The sequence below is a fragment of the Rana temporaria genome, chromosome 1, assembly GCF_905171775.1.
Source record: "Rana temporaria chromosome 1, aRanTem1.1, whole genome shotgun sequence".
In the NCBI taxonomy this organism is placed as follows: Eukaryota; Metazoa; Chordata; class Amphibia; order Anura; family Ranidae; genus Rana; species Rana temporaria.
Genome location: NC_053489.1, coordinates 286,695,624 through 286,717,987, shown reverse-complemented (window position 1 = coordinate 286,717,987; position 22,364 = coordinate 286,695,624). Strand labels below are relative to the sequence as shown.

General features: G+C 44.3%; 1 protein-coding gene across 1 annotated transcript in view; it reads left to right on the top strand.

The window, feature by feature from the left end:
- The first annotated feature begins 11,417 nt into the window (after positions 1 to 11,417).
- SMC5 (structural maintenance of chromosomes 5) overlaps positions 11,418 to 22,364 on the top strand; it is a 139,077-nt gene continuing 128,130 nt past the window's right edge. Inside the window, exon 1 of the mRNA XM_040356728.1 lies at positions 11,418 to 11,737. Within this exon, the coding sequence (XP_040212662.1) occupies positions 11,622 to 11,737 (116 nt within the window). The 5' untranslated portion in view covers positions 11,418 to 11,621. The remainder of the gene's footprint in view (positions 11,738 to 22,364) is intronic.

Below are 22,364 nucleotides of genomic sequence, written 5' to 3'. Positions count from 1 at the left end.
GCTGCAAATTCTGGGATCTTTTAATGCAGCGCATTCTTTTCTTCTTTATAATGCTAGAATAATTAATTTGTTTTGCTGCTGATATTCACACAGAGTTTTGACTAATGTATTTCTTTATTGTTTCTTGTGATCTCATGAATAATCGTATTTGATTTTAAAGTCAGGTCTCCATAATAATGGTTTTATTTTTTAGTTTATTTAATTTTTATTTTAATCAAGATCTCTTTTTTTTTTTTTATATATTTTTTGTGATCTCCATTTTATTTTTTGCCAAGTTACCACAATAACATTATTACCTCCTGGCTGACACTGGGCCCAGCCACCTCCTAGCTGACACTCACCCCTGCCTCCTCCTGCCTGCCACTTTCCTGACCCTCATCCTGGCTGATGTCATCCTGTGTATGAAAAAGGGACATAGTTTTGGTTTTTGGTTCATCAATCACACACAATTTTAAGCTTATGACTGTTGCAAATTGAATGTTAATAAATAGAAGACTATCATTCTGACCCCAGCAGTTTTCATTCTTGTCCCAATCATTTTTGGCCACTACTGTCTATTGATATGTAAAACACTTTTTGCTTATTCATTAATTTGTCAATAATAACATCTAGTAACCAACAATAATTTTATGACAATAAATATGTATAAAAATACTATACCTGGCTCCAGCTGGGCCCATCCACTTCTTCCAGGATGTTATGGCCAGGTTGCTCCTCGTCACTCTGTTAGGGTGCAGGGAAGGCTAGAAAGTGATTCCCTGGCTTTAAGCTGGCCGTCCAGAAAGTTGAAGTACCACAGCCTGGGGACATACACTTTTGATGCTGCTACTCCTGACCTGAGGGATTTCTGGATTTTATTATACTCCTTCCTATAAATGTTCCTTTAAGTTACCAACTTTATTGACCAACATCTCGATGTCTGCCTCAGGGAACCGTGTCTGGACAAATTCGAGTAATTTCTCCATAGTTGCCTTCCTTTCTACTCATTACTCATCTCCTTGTAACGGTCTATGAATGCACTCAGAAATGTAGGGTCTTTAAAGTGCTGCATATATTGTGCAAGACAAAAACACTATGTCAGCCTAAAATGTCATAATCTTATCGCAATATAGGCCTCAATCTTGAAGCAGTATAGTTCACTGATGCCCCAAGTTAAAATTTTACCTTCGTTAGGATGTTCAGCGCTTCCGTTCCCCCTTCCTCCGCACACAGAACGTAGGTACGACACATGTGTGTTAGCTTTATATATACCATGCATGCGCGAAACTTCGCCCGCCCCTGACATTCTTTCTAGGATATTCTCCGCCCCTTCTCTTTTGGCGCGCATTGGGAGACGACATGGCGGAGACACAGCAAGTGCATGTTAATTACAGTAACGACGAGGAAAGCCCTGGAGCCAGAAACATCCCGATCCAGGCGGAGATACAAGGCCTCAAATATGTCCTTTGCGGAGATGGTGGACATCTTGAAGAGGGCCGATTATGATGGGAAGCATGGGCCGTACAAGAACCCTAATCTAAGAAAGGCCAAGATCATGACTAAAGTTGTGAGAAGTCTGCACAGGAATTATGGGGTACGACGATCCAAGGAGCAGCTGAGGAAACGCTGGTCAGACCTGAAATTAAGGGAGCACGATCAATACAGAAGGATCAAGAAAATGCTTGCAAAAAGTATTTCGCCTGTGTTATTATTACTTGCATGTTGCTCCATGTGCTTTTATTGACTGTTTGGACATTTTAAAATGGCAACTTTCAGGTTAGTGGCCAAAGTAATCGGTTGTAGTAAACATTGTTTGCCCACAAAATATGATGTTTTGGGCAGATACAGGTAAAAAACATTTGGTTATGACTATTTGTATTAAAAATAGTTTTGAATATTGTTGTCTAGATGTGTTTGTAACTAGAATAACATGCAAGCTTGATTCAGTGTAAAGGAGAGGACACTCAGCAGCTGTTTACACATCTGGATTCAGGAGCACTAGTGTGGGACATCAAAACGACCTTTTTAGTGTGTCCCACACAGGTGCTCCAATGGATACTTGGGGTGTCTCCATGTGTGCAAATTGTCACAAAAAGGTCAGTATTACAGATTTGGTAAGGGAAAAAATCATGTCTTCAGCTTGGAACTCTGCCAAAACAGACAATTGTACCCCACTTCCAAGCAATGTTTCATATTCCTATTTCTGGCCTCAAATATCTGTGTGCTAAGTATACCTTTTGTTTCATTCTCATAGGTGAGCAAAGAATCGGAGGACACCAGGAACTCCACACCTCCTAAAGAAGGGGATCATAAAGAACCCCAAGCTGAAGATGTGGAGGAGGAGGAGGAGGAGGAAGTGGGAGAAATTGTCACCACAACAGGTCTGACACCACTGCTTCAGGGAATAGATGTATGCCTGCATATTTATAATACATGGTGTGTATTTTTATTTTAGGTGATGTGCTGGTTGTGGAAGAACAATCTCCTCATTTCACAAGTGCTAGTGCACAAATTCTAATCCAGGACCTCATGGTGTGCAGTCGGGAAATAGACATCATAAGAAATAAACTCAATTTTTTTGAACAACAAATTAAGAACATGATTGGTGTGTTGGGGAGAATCTAAATATATTCAAAATGCCACCATTTTAACTTTTTGTGGACTAAATTCAAAAATTTTAGTGTCATTTTAAAAGCCAAATTTTGAAGATGCAGACAGTGTGTCAACATGTGCTATCTCCCATCAGGGAATATCAATGTACGCGTTTTGTGGGTGCAAACCCTTCCTCGCAACTCAACTAGGTGAGAGGAAGGGGTTGCACCCCCAAAACACGTCCATTGATCCCCCATGATGGGAGATGTCAACATGTGCTATTAGGCATGGGATCAGAAGTGAAATTCACATTTTGCCTCTCAATTTGTGTGCATCTTCAAAATTTGGTTTTTACAGGGGTGACATCACCCCATCTGACGAAGACAAGATCAATACATTTTTTACAAACTATAATATCTGATATTTTCTTCAGTTTTTCAACGTTGAACTTTGTAAGTTCCAGAGATGTTTATTTTTTATGGTTTGAAACATGCCTGTTTATGCTGAAAATATCAAAACATTTTGTAAAACTTGGGAAAAAAAATGTGAATGTGCACAGAGTACAAAAAGTTTGATAATCAACAATGTGTGGCTTCTTCTTTCAATGCTCAATACCAGTTTTAAAGTAATTTTGTGTTTACAGTGACAATGGGTGTTATTTACTAAAGGAAAATCCATTTGGCACTACAAGTGCACTAGGAGACAGCTAAAATAAACACAAGCAATAAAGAAAATTCAAGATTTTATCAGATACATTTTTGTTTTTTAATAAAATAATATTTAAACATTGTCTGGCATAGCAATGGCCCCCCTACCCGTAAAATAATCACAATATTTCTGCCGCACTTCACGGGCACTTTGGGGGGGCAAGCCAGGACAGTCAGGGGATTCCCAGAAAGTCCAGCCTCAGGCCCAACTGTGGCGATATAATTTGGGGAATTTTTCCGCAAATAATTGTGCAAAATGCAGCAGCAGAATATTATGTGGTTCAGTTTATACTCCGGCATGTTGATAGCTGTCAGAATCAGGCAGAATCGGCTGGCCATTATCCCAAAGGCATTCTCAACAACTCTTTGGGCTCTGGCCAGCCGGTAATTAAAAACCCTCCTCTCCGGGGTGAGAGTCCTCTGGGGGAATGGCCTCATCAGGTGATTGCCCAGACTGAAGGCTTTATCAGCAATAAAGATGAACGGAAGGCCCTCAACGTTGTCTTCATCAGGTGGCAATGCCAGGCCACCAGTCTGGAGCTGTTAGGCAAACTCCGTCCGGGGGAAGACTCCACCATCCGACCATTCTTCCCCGCGTCCACATAGTGAAACTTATATTGTGCCGAAAACACCGCCATCAACACTATACTATTAAACCCCTTGTAATTATAATATTATGACCCCGAATGGGGTGGTGGCACGATGTGGACATGCTCCCTGCCTATAGCCCCTGCGCAGTTTTGAAAGGAAACTGTGGAGTCAAACCAGAAAAAAAAATTAGTACTTTTGCACATAACATTGCAAGCAGATTACACAAAAACATTCTTGGCCAACATCAGTAAAATGTTTATTTTAAGCAGTATTTAAAGACAAAAATATAAGGCCCACTTATCAGATTCCTCACCCCCTCTGATGACCCATTGTAAAATTTTTAGGGGGGTTCTAGCCGAGTTTGGGACCCCAAAAAAAAGACTCTGCCACGCTGTCTGAATTTAATGAGAACAAAAACATTTGTACACATTTTAGGGGAGGGGGGGGTTCTAGCTGAGTTTGGGATCCCAAAAAAAAGACTCTGCCTGAATTTAATGAGAACAAAAACATTTGAAGACATTTTTGGGGGTGTTTAGGGTAAAGCACTACAATGGAGCTGACAAAATATATTGTTAAGTGACTAGGCTAGGCGTATATGAGCCCAGGATAGCATGAAGGGAAATATGCATGTAGGCCAAAAAAAGGAGCATTAAAAGCTTACAGCATGCATGGGGACAAAGGGGACATTCACAGTATATTTGTTAGGACCTGGGCTTGAACTTGGGACCTCTGGTGGCGACTCTGCCTGCTGAGCCACCTGGAATGCTGGACAGCTCCTTGGATAGTTCCTTAGACGATTCCTTGAATGATCTTGTCTTGAATCTTGTTTGCCTTGAACCTTTTGCTCCTCCCATGAACTCCTGATTTAAGCCATGTCCCTGCACTCCCTGGTTTCCAGAATATTGTGCCTTCACCAGCCAATATCTTGCTCCTGTCTCTTTTGCTGCCGACCGTATCTTTGCTACCGACATTTGGCTCGTGCCCCGACTACGCTTCTGCTGACTCCCAACCTGCAACCATTTGTTACCGACTTTTGGCTCGTTCCCCGACTATGCTTCTGCTTGACCCCTACCTGTTATATCGGCTTCCAGACCCCGGCTTGCTCACCTCCTGGTGGGGCTATCCTGAGGACCGCGACCTGGCACTAACACACAGCAAAGCCCATCTCCACCATCAGGAGCTCTGATGAATACCGGTTAGTGCTTAGACCCCACACCTCAGGTGAACCTGTGTCATCATACAGGGTGACCTGTGTGAACATCTGCTCTTCTGCTATAGCTACTGGCCTCTGAGTCTGACTCCAGACCGTAACAATATTACAATCATGGTAATTAGAGAATGATGAAAGAAATACAATACATTAGCAAACATTAAATACATAGAATGTGATGTTAAAGGAGAGAACTTACCTTAAATCGGAACCCTCCCACCTTTCAGGGGGAGGGGGGTGCAGGCACCTGTCTAAAGACAGGTATTTGCACCCACTTCCGGCCACACGCTACGGGCGAAAGACGGGTTTTTCTGACTTCCCGTCTGTCGCCCGTTGTGTGCTGGGAACACTCGGCTCCCAGCACACAGCGTGTGAGGCAATCGGCGGGCGCAGCGCGACTCGCGCATGCGCCGTAGGGAACCGGGCAGTGAAGCCGCAGCGCTTCACTTCCTGGTTCCCTCAGCGTGGATGGAGGGGGGAGCAGCAGAGAGACAAGCGATCGCTCGTGCTCTGCTGCGATCAGCGCTGGACTCCAGGACAGGTAAGTGTCCTAATATTAAAAGTCAGCAGCTGCAGTATTTGTAGCTGCTGGCTTTTAATATTTTTTCCCCGTGGCACATCCGCTTTAATATAGTCCTTCTGCAGGACTTGGATGATGGCAGAACAGGTCTCTGGGATAATGATCCCCAGAGCCTGGGGGGAGATACCCGACGTGAACTTCAGGTCCTGCAAACTTCTCCCTGTCGCCAGGTATCTCACTGTGGCAACTAGTCTTTGCTCGGCAGTGATGGCCGCCAACAGACGGTGAAAAGCGGGGTCCGTCATCCGAAGATAATTCTTGAAGTCATCAGGGTTATTCACCTGAATCTCCCACAGCAAAGGCATGTGACAGAATTGGTCCTGCTGGAGCAACCAATTCTTCGTCCATGAACTCCTCCTCACCCTGTTCGGGGACTGAGCTTGGGTTAAAGCATGAAGCCCATGCACAGCACGAACTCTACGACAAGTACATACCCGCAACATGGCTAGAAAATGATCGACTGGTTAGAACGAACTAAACAGAACACACTGAAGAACAGAAAGTCCTATGAAGAACGACCTGAAAATCAGAAACGAGCGGACAAGAATGCACTGAAAAACAGATACGACATGACTACAGGCACTGAAAGACAGATACGAACCCACAAGCACCAACTGAAGTGCAGAAAATGATCTGAAAAGCACGAAGACTGAAAAGCGTGAATCGTCTCTCACCAAACTTTTACTAACACGCGATAACACAAAATCAGCAAAAGCAGCCCAAAGGGTGGCGCCGTTGGATTGGAACTTCCCCTTTATAGTGCCGTTGCACGTCACCGAGTTTTTGACGGTCGAAATTTGGTGTGTCCATGTGTATGCAATACAGCTTGAGCAGAATTCCGTCGGAAAAACCTGTCTGAGTTTATTATGACGGAAAAAACGGTCGTATGTATGCGGCATAAAATGTCGCCAATGGATATTTTTAAGCACTGTAGTTTTTCGCTATTACACGAACATGCGCAATGGTAAAGCTTGACATGTTAGGTATCTATTTACTCGGCACAACATCTGTCATATTACACAAAAAAATCAGGTATACATTGTTTTATGTTTTTAATTCATTCAAATCAATTTTTTTCCCCAAATTTTTTTGAAAAAACACTGTACAAATACTGTGTAACAAAAAAAAATGCAACTGCATTTTATTCCCTAGGGTCTCAGCAAAAAAAAAAATTTGGAGCAAAAAAATACTGATTTATACAAAAAGTGTCATAAAAGGCCCGGTATTCATTTGGCTACTGGACACTTTTTCTCCCTTCCTGCCAGGCCAATTTACAGCTTTTAGCGCTGTCACACTTTGAATGATAATTGCGCGGTTATGCAACACTGTACCCAAACAAAATTTTTATCTTTTTTTTTACACAAATAGAGCTTTCTTTTGGTGGTATCGCCACTGGGTATTTAATTTTTTTGCTAAATAAACAAATAAAAACAGAACATTTTGAAAAGAATTAATACGTTTTCATAGTTTGTTGAAAACAGGTAATTTTTCTCCTTCACTGATGTGCGCTGATGAGGCTGCACTAATAGGCATCACTGAGGGGTGACACAGATTGGTAGCACTGTTGGGCACTGCACTGATAATCAGTGTAGATGTTCCTTTTGGGGAAGCCGGTAATTGGCTCTTTTCTCTCCTCATGCTGTCAGCATGAGGAAAGGAGTGCTGATAACTGGCTTCTGTTGACATTGGACACAGCTAATCATGTGGTAAAGAGCCGCTGATTGGCTCTTTACCTCAATATGTGATCAGCAATGTCCTCCGGACACTGCGATCACAGGACACACCTGCCCACACCACCTGCCACAGGAGTGTGGTGAGCGTAATGACAGCGTCCCAGAACTATACAACCGTGCTGTAGCTGTCGTTCAGCTATACAGTCAGCAAGTGGTAATCACTCAGCACTCCCATTAGTATCTGTGTTCAACATTTACAAACTGCAGTTGAATAGTACTTTAACCACTTAAGACCCGGACCAAAATGCAGGTAAAGGACCAGGCCCCTTTTTGCGATTCGGCACTGCGTCACTTTAACTGACAATTGCGCTCGTCGTGCGACGTGGCTCCCAAACAAAATTGGCGTCCTTTTTTTCCCACAAATAAAGATTTCTTTTGGTGGTATTTGATCACCTCTGCGGTTTTTATTTTTTGCGCTATAAACAAAAATAGAGCGACAATTTTGAAAAAAAAAAACAATATTTTTTACTTTTTGCTATAATAAATATCCCCCAAAAATATATAAAAAATATATTTTTTCCTCAGTTTAGGCCGATACGTATTCTTCCACCTATTTTTGGTTAAAAAAAAAAAATCGCAATAAAGGTTTATCGATTGTAAACTCTATAAATTTTGTGCAAACCAAAATAGGGGATAGTTTTATAGCATTTTTATTAATTATTTATTTTTTTACTACTAATGGCGGCGATCAGGGATTTTTTTTGTGACTGCGACATTATGGCGGACACATCGGACAATTTTGACACATTTTTGAGACCAAAAAAATGCTATAAAAATGCATTGTTTACTGTGAAAATTACAATTGCAGTTTGGAAGTTAACCACTAGGGGGCGCCGAAGGGGTTAAGTGTGACCTCATATGTGTTTCTAACTGTAGCGGGGCGGGGCTGGACGTGTGACATCATTGATCGTCTTTCCCTATATCAGGGAACAGACGATCAATGACAGCGTTACAGTGAAGAACGGGGACATATATGTGCAGGAGGCAGTCCTTAAGTGGTTAACCACTTCAATACAGGGCTTTTATACCCACCTCCATACCGGGCCTATTCTGGCACTTCTCTCCTATATGTACAAATCATCATTCTTTTGCTAGAAAATTACTCAGAACCCCCAAACATTATATATGTTTTTTTAGCAGACACCATAGGGAATAAAATGGCGGTCATTGCAACTTTATCTTGCACGGTATTTGCGCAATAATTTTTCAAACGCCTTTTTTTAAAAAAAAAATGGTTTCATGAATTAAAAAAATAACAAAACAGTAAAGTTACCCCTTTTTTTTAATAAAATATGAAAGATGATGTTACGCCGAGTAAATAGATACCTAACATATCATGCTTTAAAATTGCGCACACTCATGGAATGGCACCAAACTTTGTTACTTAAAAATCTCCATAGGCGACACTTTAACATTTTTTACAGGTTACCAGTTTAGAGTTACAGAGGAGATCTAGTGCTAGAATTGTTGCACACGCTCTAATGCACGCGGCGATACCTCACATATGTGGTTTGAACGACGTTTACATACATGGGCGGGACTTACGTGTGCGTTTGCTTCTGAGCGCGAGCTACCGGGGACAGGGGCGTTTTAAATATATTTTTTTTTATCACTTTTATTCCTATTACAAGAAATAATTACAAACATCCCTTGTAATGTGTGTGACAGGTCCACTTTAACCACTTAGGATCGGACCAATATGCTGCTACATGACCCAAGGGGTTTTTACAATTCGGCACTGCGTCGCTTTAACAGACAATTGCGCGGTGGCTCCCAAACAAAATTGGCGTCCTTTTTTCCCCACAAATAGAGCTTTCTTTTGGTGGTATTTAAACACCTCTGCGGTTTTTATTTTTTGCGCTATAAACAAAAATAGAGCGACAATTTTGAAAAAAATGCAATATTTTTTACTTTTTGCTATAATAAATATCCCCCAAAAACATATATAAAAATATTTTTTTCCTCAGTTTAGGCTGATACGTATTCTTCTACCTATTTTTGGTAAAAAAAAAAACGCAATAAGCGTTTATCGGTTGGTTTGCGCAAAATTTATAGCGTTTACAAAATAAGGATAGTTTTATTGCATTTTTATTAATTTTTTTTTTTTTACTACTAATGGCGGCGATCAGCGATTTTTTTCGTGACTGCGACATTATGGCGGACACTTCGGACAATTTTGACACATTTTTGGGACCATTGTCATTTTCACAGCAAAAAATGCATTTAAATTGCATTCTTTATTGTGAAAATGACAGTTGCAGTTTGGGAGTTAACCACAGGGGGCGCTGCAGGATTTAGTGTTCACCTAGTGTGTGTTTTTCAACTGTAGGGGGGTGTGGCTGTAGGAATGACGTCATCGATCGAGTCTCCCTATATAAGGGATCACTCGATCGATGCAGCGCCATAGTGAAGCCGTGTTTACATACGGCTCTCCCCGGGAGCGATCGCGACGGAGCGGCTATAAACAAATAGCCGCGTCGTTGTCCCGGATCGCTCCCAGAGGGAACCCGACCGCCGCATGTAGCGGGGGGGGGGGGGCTGCCCGATCGGACCCCCGACCCACGTCTAGGCAGGCACGTACAGGTACGTTGATGTGCCTGTCCGTGCCATTCTGCCGACGTATATCTACATGCGGCGGTCGGGAACTGGTTAAAGGGGCTGTAAAGGTTCTTATTTAATTTTCTAAATTGGTTCCTTTAAGCTAGTGCATTGTTGGTTCACTTACCTTTTCCTTCAATTTCCCTTCTAAAAAAATGTTTCTTTGTTTGAATTTATCACTTCCTGTTTCTCCTCAGTAAACTTTCCACCATCATCCGAGCGGTGGAAAGTCATTTAGAACAGCTTACTGAGCACCTTACTGAGGAGAAACAGGAAGTGAGAAATTCAGACAAAGAAAAAAATCATTTATAAGGGAAATCGACGGAAAAGGTAAGTAAACCACCAATGCACTAGTTTAAAGGAACCTATTTAGAAAATAAAAAACAAACCTTTACAACCCCTTTAAGGAAAGATGCAGGGTCAATAAGACTGGTCACCAGTCATCTCTATGCTTCCTATCCGGCGCATGGCGATCCTTTCTCCGGGCCCCCGATGGCAGCGGGAATGTCCCCTCCCGCCGCCTATAAGAACGATCAAGCGGCAGAACCGCCGCCATGATCGTTCTTATGGTGCGCAGGATCACAATGATATCTGAATGATGCCTCTAGCTGCTGGCATCATTCAGATAACACTGCACAAAAGTCCAGGACGTCATATGACGTCCACCCGGGATGGGAGATCCCCTTTGTGGACGTCATATGTCTATGTGCGGTATTGAAGTGGTTAAGGCTGTTTTCTCACTGCAGCCGCGGCGATAAAGTGGCACTTTACCATCATTTTAGCAATGCTTTTAGCAGCCGAAGAAAGGGTTAAAACCGCCCATGTGGCAGCGCTTCCGAAGCACTGCCCATTCATTTGAATGGGTGGGGGCCGTGTATACACCGCTCCAAAGATGCTGCTTTCAGGACTTCTTGTTCCTGTCCTGCAAGCGCACCCCCCAGTGTGAAAGCACTCCGGTGCTCACATTGGGGAGGCACTTTTCAGTGCTAAAACGCCTTAAAACTGCCTCAGTGTGAAAGTAGCCTCTTTCAACAAAGCTTGAACACTTGCTAAACAAAACTAGCCTTACATGGGCTCTCTGGTACAGTGTCTGGTGCTTGCCTCCAATCTATCCAAAGCTAAAATAAAAAATCTTTGAATAGTCTCCATTGAAAGCTGTCCCCTCGCTTCCACCTCAGTTTATGTAACTGTTCTCCTTCATTCACAAGAGCAGCACACTACCCGCCCAGAAGGCTGAGAAGCAAGCCAATCACACACCACCACAGACTTCACGCACGCCTGTCCCGTGTACAGAAGCTCCAATCTCCCGCCTCAATCATTCCGCGCTCTCAGGGTAACCAATCCCAGTAGAGGGCTGTTAATATCGCGAGAACACTCATTGTCCAGGATTGCTTTCTTTAGTTTATTGATTATGCGGTCTTGTCTTGTTTTGTTTTAGACATTGACCGGCATATGACTCCATAGCTGATACAGCTGTATGCGAATTGCATGCAGACGAACACTTTTGTTGTCTGCAGGAATACGTTGCCCTCATTTAAAATGGCCGCGCCTGTAGAATGACTGCAAGTGACGTAGAGGGAAGCGATCGGGAGTAAAAACACTGGGTATAGAATTGCTGGCAGAGGGTTGTGATGGCGACCCAGTTAGGTAAAAGGAAATCGGATGGCACGAGACCGGGGACAGGGCGGCCGGATGAGGGCACTCATGTGGAGGGAGCTATCGTCCGGATCAAGATGGAGAACTTTCTGTATGTGGCTGGGTATTATGCGGTGACTGCTTACTGATGGCTTCCATACATGACACAACTCTCCATGTACTGCTCGGTCCACTTTACAACCTTCTGCTTATTAAAGGGGAGCTCCAGGCAACGCATTCTTCCCTAGCCTGACCATACACTATACAATCTCAGCTAAGTGGAAGGCTCTGCCTGGTTTGGTACTAATACTAATTGCTTGGGTTTGTCCTCCTAGTATAAAAGCTTCATTTACCATACAATCAACTTTAGAGTACCACTGCTATGTAATACGAGGACCTACCCAATCAACTTGTATCCTTTCAGTCAGGCTTTTATAGTTGTCAGTAGATCTAAAGGAGATTGTACAAGCTGCTTGTAATGTGTGGTGGGCTGTAACCTGTTGCTGCTTCAGTAACCTGTGTGGTGGCAAAAGGGTGAGCTTTACTGCCCATATGCCACACATATGTCTAACTGGGTGGCCAATGTTTCTATGCTCAGAGCGCATTTACTGCTGCCAGCTCTGGTCATCACTAGGGATGCGCTCCAACGTGTACGCACAATCCACGTGCAGAGCCCGCCAGGAAGTCGGTGCTGCGCTAATCACAGGCAGTGAGACATTTCCCGATCTCTGCAGCCGAGCATCGGGACAATGTCTCCCTGCCTGTAATTAGCGCCGTGCCGACTTCCTGGCGGGATCTGCACGTGAAGTGTGCGAACACGCCGGAGCTCATCCCTAGTCACCACTAACGATCAGTAATCATCAAGCTCACAGTCATATGACCACTGTGACAGCTAATCACAGTAGTCGCATGATCACTGATCCTCCCCAGTGCTTGCTATCCCTGCTTAAAGGGCCGACGTACAGCTACGACAGCTCACGGGAATGTGCCGACTAAGGATGAGCTCCGGCGTGTTCCCATAGAACACGTGCGGAGCCCGCCAGGAAGTCGGCACCCGCGCTGCGCTAATCACAGCCAGGCAGACATTTCCCGATCTCTGCACCTGAGCATCGGGAAATGTCTGCCTGGCTGTGATTAGCGCAGCGTGGGTGCTGACTTCCTGGCGGGCTCTGCACGTGTTCTATGCGAACACGCCGGAGCTCATCCTTCGTGCCGACCTGCCGCAGTATAATGACTACGGCCTGGTCAGCAAGCAATTAAAGTGTATTCTTTTTTTCCCCAAAAAAATTGCGTTTGAAAGACTGCTGCGCAAATACAGTGTGACATAAAATGTTGCAACAACCACCATTTTATTCTCTAAGGTTTCTGTTAAAATATGTATATGTTTAGTAATTTTCTAGAAAAAAAATACAGATTTTTAACTTGTAAGCAACAAGTGTCAAAAAAGGTTTAGTCTTTAAGTAATTAAACTGACCTCATTTACAGACCGAAGTTCCATCCTTTGATCTTAAATAACTATATGTTACAATGTTTCTCTTTAGAAATGTGAGAAACTTGGCAGGCTGCCTTTTTTTTTTTTTGCCAGCTGTTGGCTTTGACAGAGAACTTTCTGCACTGAATCGAGGGAATGCTTTTTTAGGATCAGGAGGGAGGTAGAAGCGCAACCTTGGTTCTTTAACGAATAATCGTGCAGCTCTACCGAATGCCTAAAAATTGCCCGAAAATGTTGTACAAGCCAATGGGGGTGGTTCAAGATTGCCTTGTGTTGCACAAGGCCAACATTTTTCATTGTGCAACATTACAACCTATAGACACTGGGCCAGTCAGCATCCATCCCCCCCTGCCCCTCTCTATCAGCACAGGTTAGCTGTGTGAAGGAGTAAAAAAATGAGGGAGAAATGCTGGAATACTTAGTGTGGAAATGTGTATTTGCTTTGCAAGAACAAAGCCTAGTACACAGTAATAGTGTTTAGTCTTAGAAAAAAAAAAACTGAATGATCCAATAGAGCTGCACAATTAATCGTTAAAAAATCGCGATCTCGATTCAACCCCCCTCACGATCTCTGTTGCAGAGTTTCCCGATTCTTTCATGTAACAAGTGTAGAGACTTCTCTGCTCACGTTGGCAGTCTGCCAAGTTTTTAACAACATTGTCTGTGCTAGTAGATAAGTAGAAACATTGTAACTCTTCCTTCTTGGATCAAAGGAATAAAACTTCTGTGTGTAAATGCTGGGAGTTTAGCCACTTAAAGTCTAAGGGTCGGATTCAGATACCTGAGCGTATCTGTCCGGCCGGCGTAACGTATCTTAGATACATTACGCCGCTGTAACTTTGGGCGCAAGTTCTGTATTCAGAAAGAACTTGCGCCCTTATTTACGGCGGCGTAACGTATGTGTTGCGGCGTAAGGCCGCGTAATTCAAATGGGGATGTTGGGGGGCGTGTTTTATTTAAATTTGGCTTGACCCCGCCTATTTGCCATTTTTTTTGAACGGCGCATGCACCGCTCGTGAAAACATCCCAGTGCGCATGCTCAAAAATCTGCCGCAAAACGTCATTGCTTTCGACGTGAGCGTAAATTACGTCCAGCCGTATTCGCGAACCACTTACGCAAACGACGTAAAAATTTCAAAACTCGGCGCGGGAACGACGGCCATACTTAACATAGGATACGCCGCACATACCCCTCATATATAGGAAAAGTGATTGTCACCGGCGCAAAAATAAGTTCTAAATAATACTATATTGACCTGCTGCAGTGCTGTATAAACCTTCTATGAGGTTTAGGTGAAAAAATTAAAATTAAAATTAAAAATTAAAAAAATTAAAAATTAAATTAAAAATTAAAATTAAAAATTAAAAATTTAAAATTAAAAAATTAAAAATTTTATGCCTACTAGCGCAGGCATAAATATAAATTAACCTGAGTATACACCCACACCTGGTTTCCTAATTTTAATAATTTTAATAATATACATAATTTAGACGCTTCTAGATTATTAACGCACCGACAACAAGTTTTTTCGATATACAATTCCATTTTTAATGACAGTGTTTTATTGCAAGGAATTGTCATACTAAATATTAATTGGCCCATACAATATAGATAGAATGTCTCTATATGACAAAAACCCCCTGCATTTGAGTGTACTTGATTGATCTTTTATGAATGCTTTTTAACAATTTACGGCAATGAATAGTAATATATAAATTTTGTATGTACATCTGTAAGGTGCCTATGGCAGCGTCAGGCACAGACGCATACAGCAGGAAAGGTCACCTACAGGACTTAAGATGGCCGATTGGGCACTTCCTGTGGAAATGGTTGGGAGTCCAACCATCCCACATTATATAAACCCTATGCCAGATACTAAAATGGCGGCACCAGTACATCCGGGTCCCCGCACTTCCGGGCTACAGGGAACGTAGGGGAGGAAAACCAGGGATATCAGCAGCGTTATGACGCCAAAAATAGTGAGGATTTGGGGCAGTATGGCGCTTAGCAGCTGCACCAATAAACACATAATTTGTCCCGGGGAAACACACTTAGCAATAGAGGTAATACACGGCCAGTATACAGGAGTTAAGATGGCCGCCGGGCCACTTCCGGTATAGTAAAAATGGCGGCGCAGCCACTTCCTGTTTGGCCAGTATACAGGAGTTAAGATGGCCGCCGGGCCACTTCCGGTATAGTAAAGATGGCGGCGCAGCCACTTCCTGTTTGGCCAGTAAGTGCAATTTGACAGAGGGGATAAATACAGTGACAGCAAAATCATCCACCAGCTTTTCTGAAGACGCAAAACTGCGAAACGCGTATGAAGCTATGTGGACAGCGCAAGGGGGAGTGTAATTTTAACCAGTGAGACCACAGGTACAGCAGGAGCCAGGAACGCACCCGTACGATAAGCTGGTCAGCGGCTGTCTAAAAGACTGACACTGCCAAAGACACCAGGTGCTGGTTTTAAAGCACCTCTCTTGTGAGTAGTTTTTTATTATGAATTTTAAATAAATATATTTTTAAACGTATTTCACCATGATGAGCCCCTTGGTTTCTTTGAGGCATTGAGGAACATCCTGAGAGGACTCACCAACTTTAACGGAATAAGTTTTTGAGGCACATTACCAGCTGGGGTCTGGTGAGTTTGCATTTCAGCAGTTGGTGGTGGTAGCACTTATCTTTGTCGGGTGGAAGAAGTGACAGCACCCTGTATGCATGAACTATAGCACCAGGATTTAAACTCAGCAACACTTTCTGTTTGGACTGGAATTTGTGAACTGGCGCTTACCCATAATTGGGGACGTGTTGCAGCATGAATGCACATGAATTGTGAAAAACGAATTTTTGGCACCAACGCACCTTATTATTATTTTTATATATTAATAATATTATTCATTATTTATATGTTCGCACACTTGTGCATGTATATTCATAATAGTTTATAGACTCACTTATAGCACTTTGGAATATTGTTTCACAAGCACATCATTTGGGGTAGCCATATTTATTTATTTATTTATTTATTTATTTTTGATGGCACAGCATATGCACATAGCATCACGCTAGTACATATGTTCACAAGAGCTGTTACTATAGTGACCCATCACGTACATCACTGTACTGGATCTAGCACTATATCACTATAGGGGTCAAATAGAAAGAAAAAAAAAAAAAATTTTTTTTTGGGTAAACTAAAAAAAAAAAAAAAAAATTCTAAAAAATAATAATTTTTTTTTTTTTTTTTTTTTTTTTGATATCACATTATTATACCAGCGCAATACCCCTCATATAGCAGGGGTAACTTTACGCCGGAAAAAGCCGAACGCAAACGACGTAAAAAAAAAGCGCCGGGCGGTCGTTCGTTTCTGAATCAACGTAAATAATAATTTGCATATTCCTCGCGTAAACAAACGGAAGCGCCACCTAGCGGCCAGCCTGAAATTGCAGCCTAAGATACGACGGTGTAAGACACTTACACCTGTCGGATCTTAGAGATATCTATGCGTAACTGATTCTATGAATCTGGCCCTAAACCTTTTTCTGACACTTGTTTCTTACAAAGTTAAAAAGTTAAAATCAGTATTTTTTTGCTATAAAATTAATTGGAACCCCCAAATATATATATATATATATATATATATATATATATATATATATATATATATATATATATATAATATAGCAGAGACCCTAGGGAATAAAATGCCGATTGTTGCAATATTTTATGTCACACTGTATTTGCTCAGTGATGTTACGGCGCAAGAATCGTTATCTATCTTCTAAGCAAAAAAATTGTAATTCTCAATTTAGCCAGAATCGTGCAGCTCTATGATCCAGTGTGTTGGTACAGCAATCTCCCCTGCTGTGCTATTGTGTTCTGATGGATGGCCAATAGCTGAGAGCGCTGATCAGGAGCCGGCCGGCTTCTGTAGGACTGGCTGACATACACACTGCAATATGTAAAACTATTAGTTTTGTTTTTTACATTTTAGATGGGGATGCCTCAAGATTGTCCAGAATTTTAAAGGTTGCCCTGACTGGAAAATGGTTGAGGAAAAACTGCCCTAGATAACAACGCACCTGTGCTCAGATCAGTAAGGCTACACTCACACTTGCAATTTAGGCCAGTGCAAATTGCAGCGTCAGGAATATTCTGATTCCTGGTGCAGCCTCCTGCCCCGTTCACTATGATGACAGGGTGCCGACAGTCGTATCTATTCACAGCTCTCCACACAGCCCCTGTTTACCTGCAATGATCGCTGCTGGATGCTCTTTGTGTGTGTCCAGCAGCAATCTTTGCAAGTTATCGCTGGCTGTGCAAATAGCTGTGACCGCCGGCTACCTGTGATTATAGTGAACATGGTAGGTGGCCACACCTAGTTGCTCACAGGTGTAGCAGGAATCGGAAGATTCCTGCAGCTGCAGTTTGCACTGGCCTAAATCACAGGTTTGAATGTAGACTTAAACATTTGGCATTTTTTTTACTCCCGTGTCAAAGAGCCATTAAAGTGGTTGTAAACCTCAGATATCAACAAAGCAGATGCTTCTATGGTGTGTACTTGTCTCAATCCAGAGCATAAGGGCTCTTTCACACGAGACGGATTCGTGATGATCCGCCCTGTGAACCTCCGCTTGCTCAGCGGGGATCGCTCCGTTGATCCGCGCTGAGCCAGCAGATGACAGAGCGGTCCCTGCACACTGTGCAGGGACCGCCCTGTCAGATCTCCGCTCTCCCCTATATGGGAATCAGATGAACACGGACCGTCTGTCCATGTTCACCCGATCTGCAGACGGATGGAAAAATAGGGTTTTCCTCCGTCTGCAGAATCAGAGGATTGCAGACCCGGATGAGATCGGGTGTCAGCGGATGTTTATCCGCTGACACCCGCAATCTCATAGGGATCAATGTATGTCCCTTTTTCATCCATAAACGGATTGATGAAAAAGCGGACATACGGTCCGCATGTTTGAAAGAGCCCTTAGTAATTTCTGTCTGCTGTATTGTTCTGCTATCAGCATGAGTCGCTTGTGATCAGTTTTCCTGACAGCAAGAGAAAAATGGTGACAGTGGAGGCACTTGCTGTTTGAAGGGCGGTTGTTCCCTTCCCTCCAATCATTTGTCAGAGCTCTCCTCAATGAGCTCTGTAGAGTGTGACTCCACCTCTCCACCCCCTTTTTCTTTATCGTTACATCACGGGACACAGAGCGGCATTCATTACTATATGGGTTATATGGAGTACCTTCAGGTGTAGACACTGGCAATCTTCAAACAGGAAATGCCCCTCCCTATATAACCCCCTCCCATAGGAGGAGTACCTCAGTTTTTACGCCAGTGTCTTAGGTGTTAGTCATGGTTTAGCTTGCCTCCGCATCCTTGGGATTAGGTGAGCTACCGGTTCTGTCCAAAAAAGCCTGCGCGCTAAAGTGGTCAGTAACCGGACCCCAAACCCTTGGGGTATAGCCCATAATGCTTTCTTTTTAAGAGAGCTGGACCCTGGGCCCAGAACTTAGAAAACCTTTGGGGCGCCTAATGTTTTCTGTTTGCCAGGGTGCTGTATGGGCCCAGGACAGTGGATCCTTCATGGAAGAAGAAGGTTCCCAGGGCCTGAAGGTCTAGACATCCCCACGGAGATGGGGGAAGATTGGACCTCTTGCTTGGCAAAGTCCTGCAGCATGGAGCAGGTAAGTAAGGGGAAAAACCTGCGGGGCTTGGCTCTTAGCAAGTTTTTTCTGGGAGGTCACAGGGGACATGCCTAAGGTTATGCATTGCATCTGGCAAACCAGTCACATATCATGAAGATAGGATGGCTCTATATGTTATATTTCCCCATAAAAAGTGACCTCCCTGGTAGTGTTGGAAAAGCTGTGAGTGGGGCCTTTTATGTACAAGTGTATGTGTGTGTCAGAGAGCTATGCTTACCTGCAAGCCTCCAGGCGATGCTCTATCCAGTCCTCTCCCTCATGCCTGCAAGGCAGGCAAAACGCTGACCTCCTCGTGTGTTCCAGGCCTGCGGCTGCAGGAACAGAGAGGCCCTTCCTCCCAACCCCCCCCCCCCGTCGGCGGGGAAGGGCGGGTCAGTGGTTTAAAGGAAGGGGCGGCCCTTCCTTAGATGCCACAGCTCATTCATTTCTCTGGCTTAAGGGAGGAAGGACTGGAGTGAAGCACGGGGCGCTGAGGACACACAGTGGCCAGAAAGAATACTACAGTCTTCAGAAGATTGTGGTTTAGCCTAGGAATAGGCTGGTTTTCTTTTCCATCTCATAGTCTTTTCTTTGGCAATACTACTCAGGGGGATAGAATGTTTTTTCTTGCCTAGATTGAAAAAAAAAAAAAAAAAAAGAAGAAAAGTTTTTCTTTGAAAAAAAAAAAAAAAAAAAGTGTCATCTAGGGTAGAGGAAACATTTTTTATTCCCCAAACAGGTGTTTGGGCATTTAACTATTATAAGTCCCAGGTACCAATAAGTAGCAGGTGTACCTCGGTATTGTACCATGGCATCAAGATCAGAGGGTACAAAAGGTGGGGATTCCCCCGCAGAATCTGAGGTCTCGGATAGAGCTATGCCGCTGCTTTCCCCACAGGGAGCCTTTGGGCCATCGGGGTCTGGGGCTAGAGCTGACGCGAGTCAACCCAACCCTAAGGTGGTCACGGAGGAGGTGTTACTCGCCTCTTTAAATGAGATGCGGAGAAGCATGGGAGAAATGATAGCCGCAGCCATGCGGGGTAGTAAGCGGAATAGATCTCCGTCACCCGTGCGCGGACCCTCGGAAGAGGAGGTCCTTTCCTCTGGGGAATTGGACCTCTTGGACAGAGACCAAGTAGGTTCAGGGATCGAAGATCCGGATACAGAGGAGTCTGGGGCAGTCTCCCTGAGGGAGAGCTGGTGGATTCAGGGCTTGACGGACTTGGTCCATAAGGCATTCAACCTGCCTGTACCAGATCTCCAGGTATCGACGGTTTCAGCTTTGGGCTCACTGAGGGCGCCTCAAAGCAGTGCTGTGTTTCCGATCCATCCTCTATTGGAGGAAGTCTTGTTCCAAGAGTGGAACAAACCAGACAAGGTTTTCTTTCCACCTAAGAAATTTTCTGTCTTATATCCTATGGAAGAAAAGTTTTCCAAGAGATGGGCTTCTCCTGCAGTAGACGCAGCCATCTCATGTGTTAACAAATCGTTAACATGTCCTGTAGAAAATGTACAGGTTTTCAAAGATCCAGTTGATAGACGCTTGGAAGCCCTACTTAAGAACTCCTTCACTTCTGCAGGGGCAGTAGTACAGCCAGCCGTGGCTGCGATTGGAGTCGCTCAAGCTTTATCGGATCAATTTAAGCAAATGCTTGAACTTATTCCTGCCGAGCAGGCAGAAGAATTTTCGGATGTCCCTAAGGCCATATGTTTTACGGTAGACGCAATCAAGGATTCTATCCAACAAGCGTCACGTTTATCATTATCCCTTATCCATATGAGAAGACTCTTATGGTTAAAAAGCTGGGAGGCTGAGCCCCCATGCAAGAAGCTCCTGGCAGGGTTTCCCTTCCATGGAGGACAGCTCTTCGGAGAGGACTTAGATAAATACATTCAGACCATTTCAAGCGGCAAGAGTACTCTCTTGCCAACTAAGAAGAGGGTTCAGGGACCTGCGTTTAAACGACAGTCCTCCCCTGGGCAGGGGCCCTCTAATGCCAAGCAGTATCGACGGCCTCCTGCAAGAACAAACTTCGGCTTCAACAGCAGATCACAAGGACAGGCTGTTAGGGGCAAGAGGCAGTGGTTTCGCAAGCCAGCAAAACCAGCCCCCAAGTCTACCTCATGAAGGGGCGCCCCCACCCACGAAGGTGGGGGGAAGGCTGCGACTCTTTTCGGAGATTTGGGAAGCCAGCATTCCCGACGAGTGGGTACGGTCTTCCGTGGCCACAGGCTACAAGCTAGAATTCCTAAGGTTTCCTCCTCCTCATTTCCAGGAGTCGAGGATTCCAAACGATCTGGAGAAAGGAGCCGCATTAAGGTCGGCTCTAGATCATCTACTTTCCCAGGAAGTAATAGTAGAGGTACCAGTCCTGGAACAGGGGCTGGGTTTCTACTCCAACCTATTCATCATCCTAAAGCCCAATGGAGATGTCAGGCCAATTTTGGACCTAAAGATGGTAAATGCATACTTAAAGGCATGGATCGCTGCCACACTCCAAAAGGACGACTTCATGGCGTCCATAGACATAAAGGATGCCTACCTTCATGTTCCAATTTATCAGCCACATCAAAGATATCTACGCTTTATGGTGGCTTCGCGTCATTTCCAATTCGTGGCGCTTCCCTTCGGGTTGGCTACGGCCCCCCGGGTGTTCACGAAGGTTCTAGCTCCAATCCTAGCCAAGCTAAGGATCCAAGGGGTCACGATCCTAGCATACCTGGACGACCTCCTAGTCATAGACCACTCGTCTCCCGGCTTGGAACGAGCAGTGGCCCTCACGGTCCAATACCTCGAGAGGTTCGGCTGGGTCCTAAATCGAGAAAAGTCAGCATTCCAGCCCACAAGGCAGTTGGAATATCTCGGCATGAGATTAGACACGGAACAACAAGGGGTGTTCCTACCTCTGAGGAAGGTCAAAGCCATCAAGGAATTAATCCTACTGGTTCTAAGCAAGAAAGAACCGACTATTCGCCTATGTATGAGATTACTAGGCAAGATGGTGGCTACTTTCGAGGCGGTGCCATACGCCCAGAGCCACACTCGCATCCTGCAGGCAGCCATCCTGTCAGCATGGAGCAGAAGGCCACAGGCCTTGGATATCCCGTTGCCTCTCTCATCAAGAGTCCGGCAAAGTCTGTGTTGGTGGTTAGACCCTCAGAATCTACTGAAGGGAAAATCTTTCAGCCCAGTGGCTTGGAAGATAGTGACCACAGACGCCAGCCTGACGGGCTGGGGAGCGATTGTGGATGGTTCCACTCGCCAAGGTATTTGGGCAAAGCCAGAGAAGCTTTTACCCATCAACATCTTGGAGCTCAGAGCTGTTCGACTAGCCCTCAGGGCTTGGACGTCGAAATTGCAGGGGCTCCCGGTGAGAATTCAATCAGACAATGCCACGGCAGTGGCATACATAAATCACCAAGGGGGGACCAGGAGTCAGGCCGCTCAGAGAGAAGTGAGCTTGATTCTCCTATGGGCAGAGGCTCATGTGCCCTGCATATCGGCAATATTCATTCCCGGAGTGGACAACTTTCAGGCGGACTTCTTAAGCCGCCAGACTC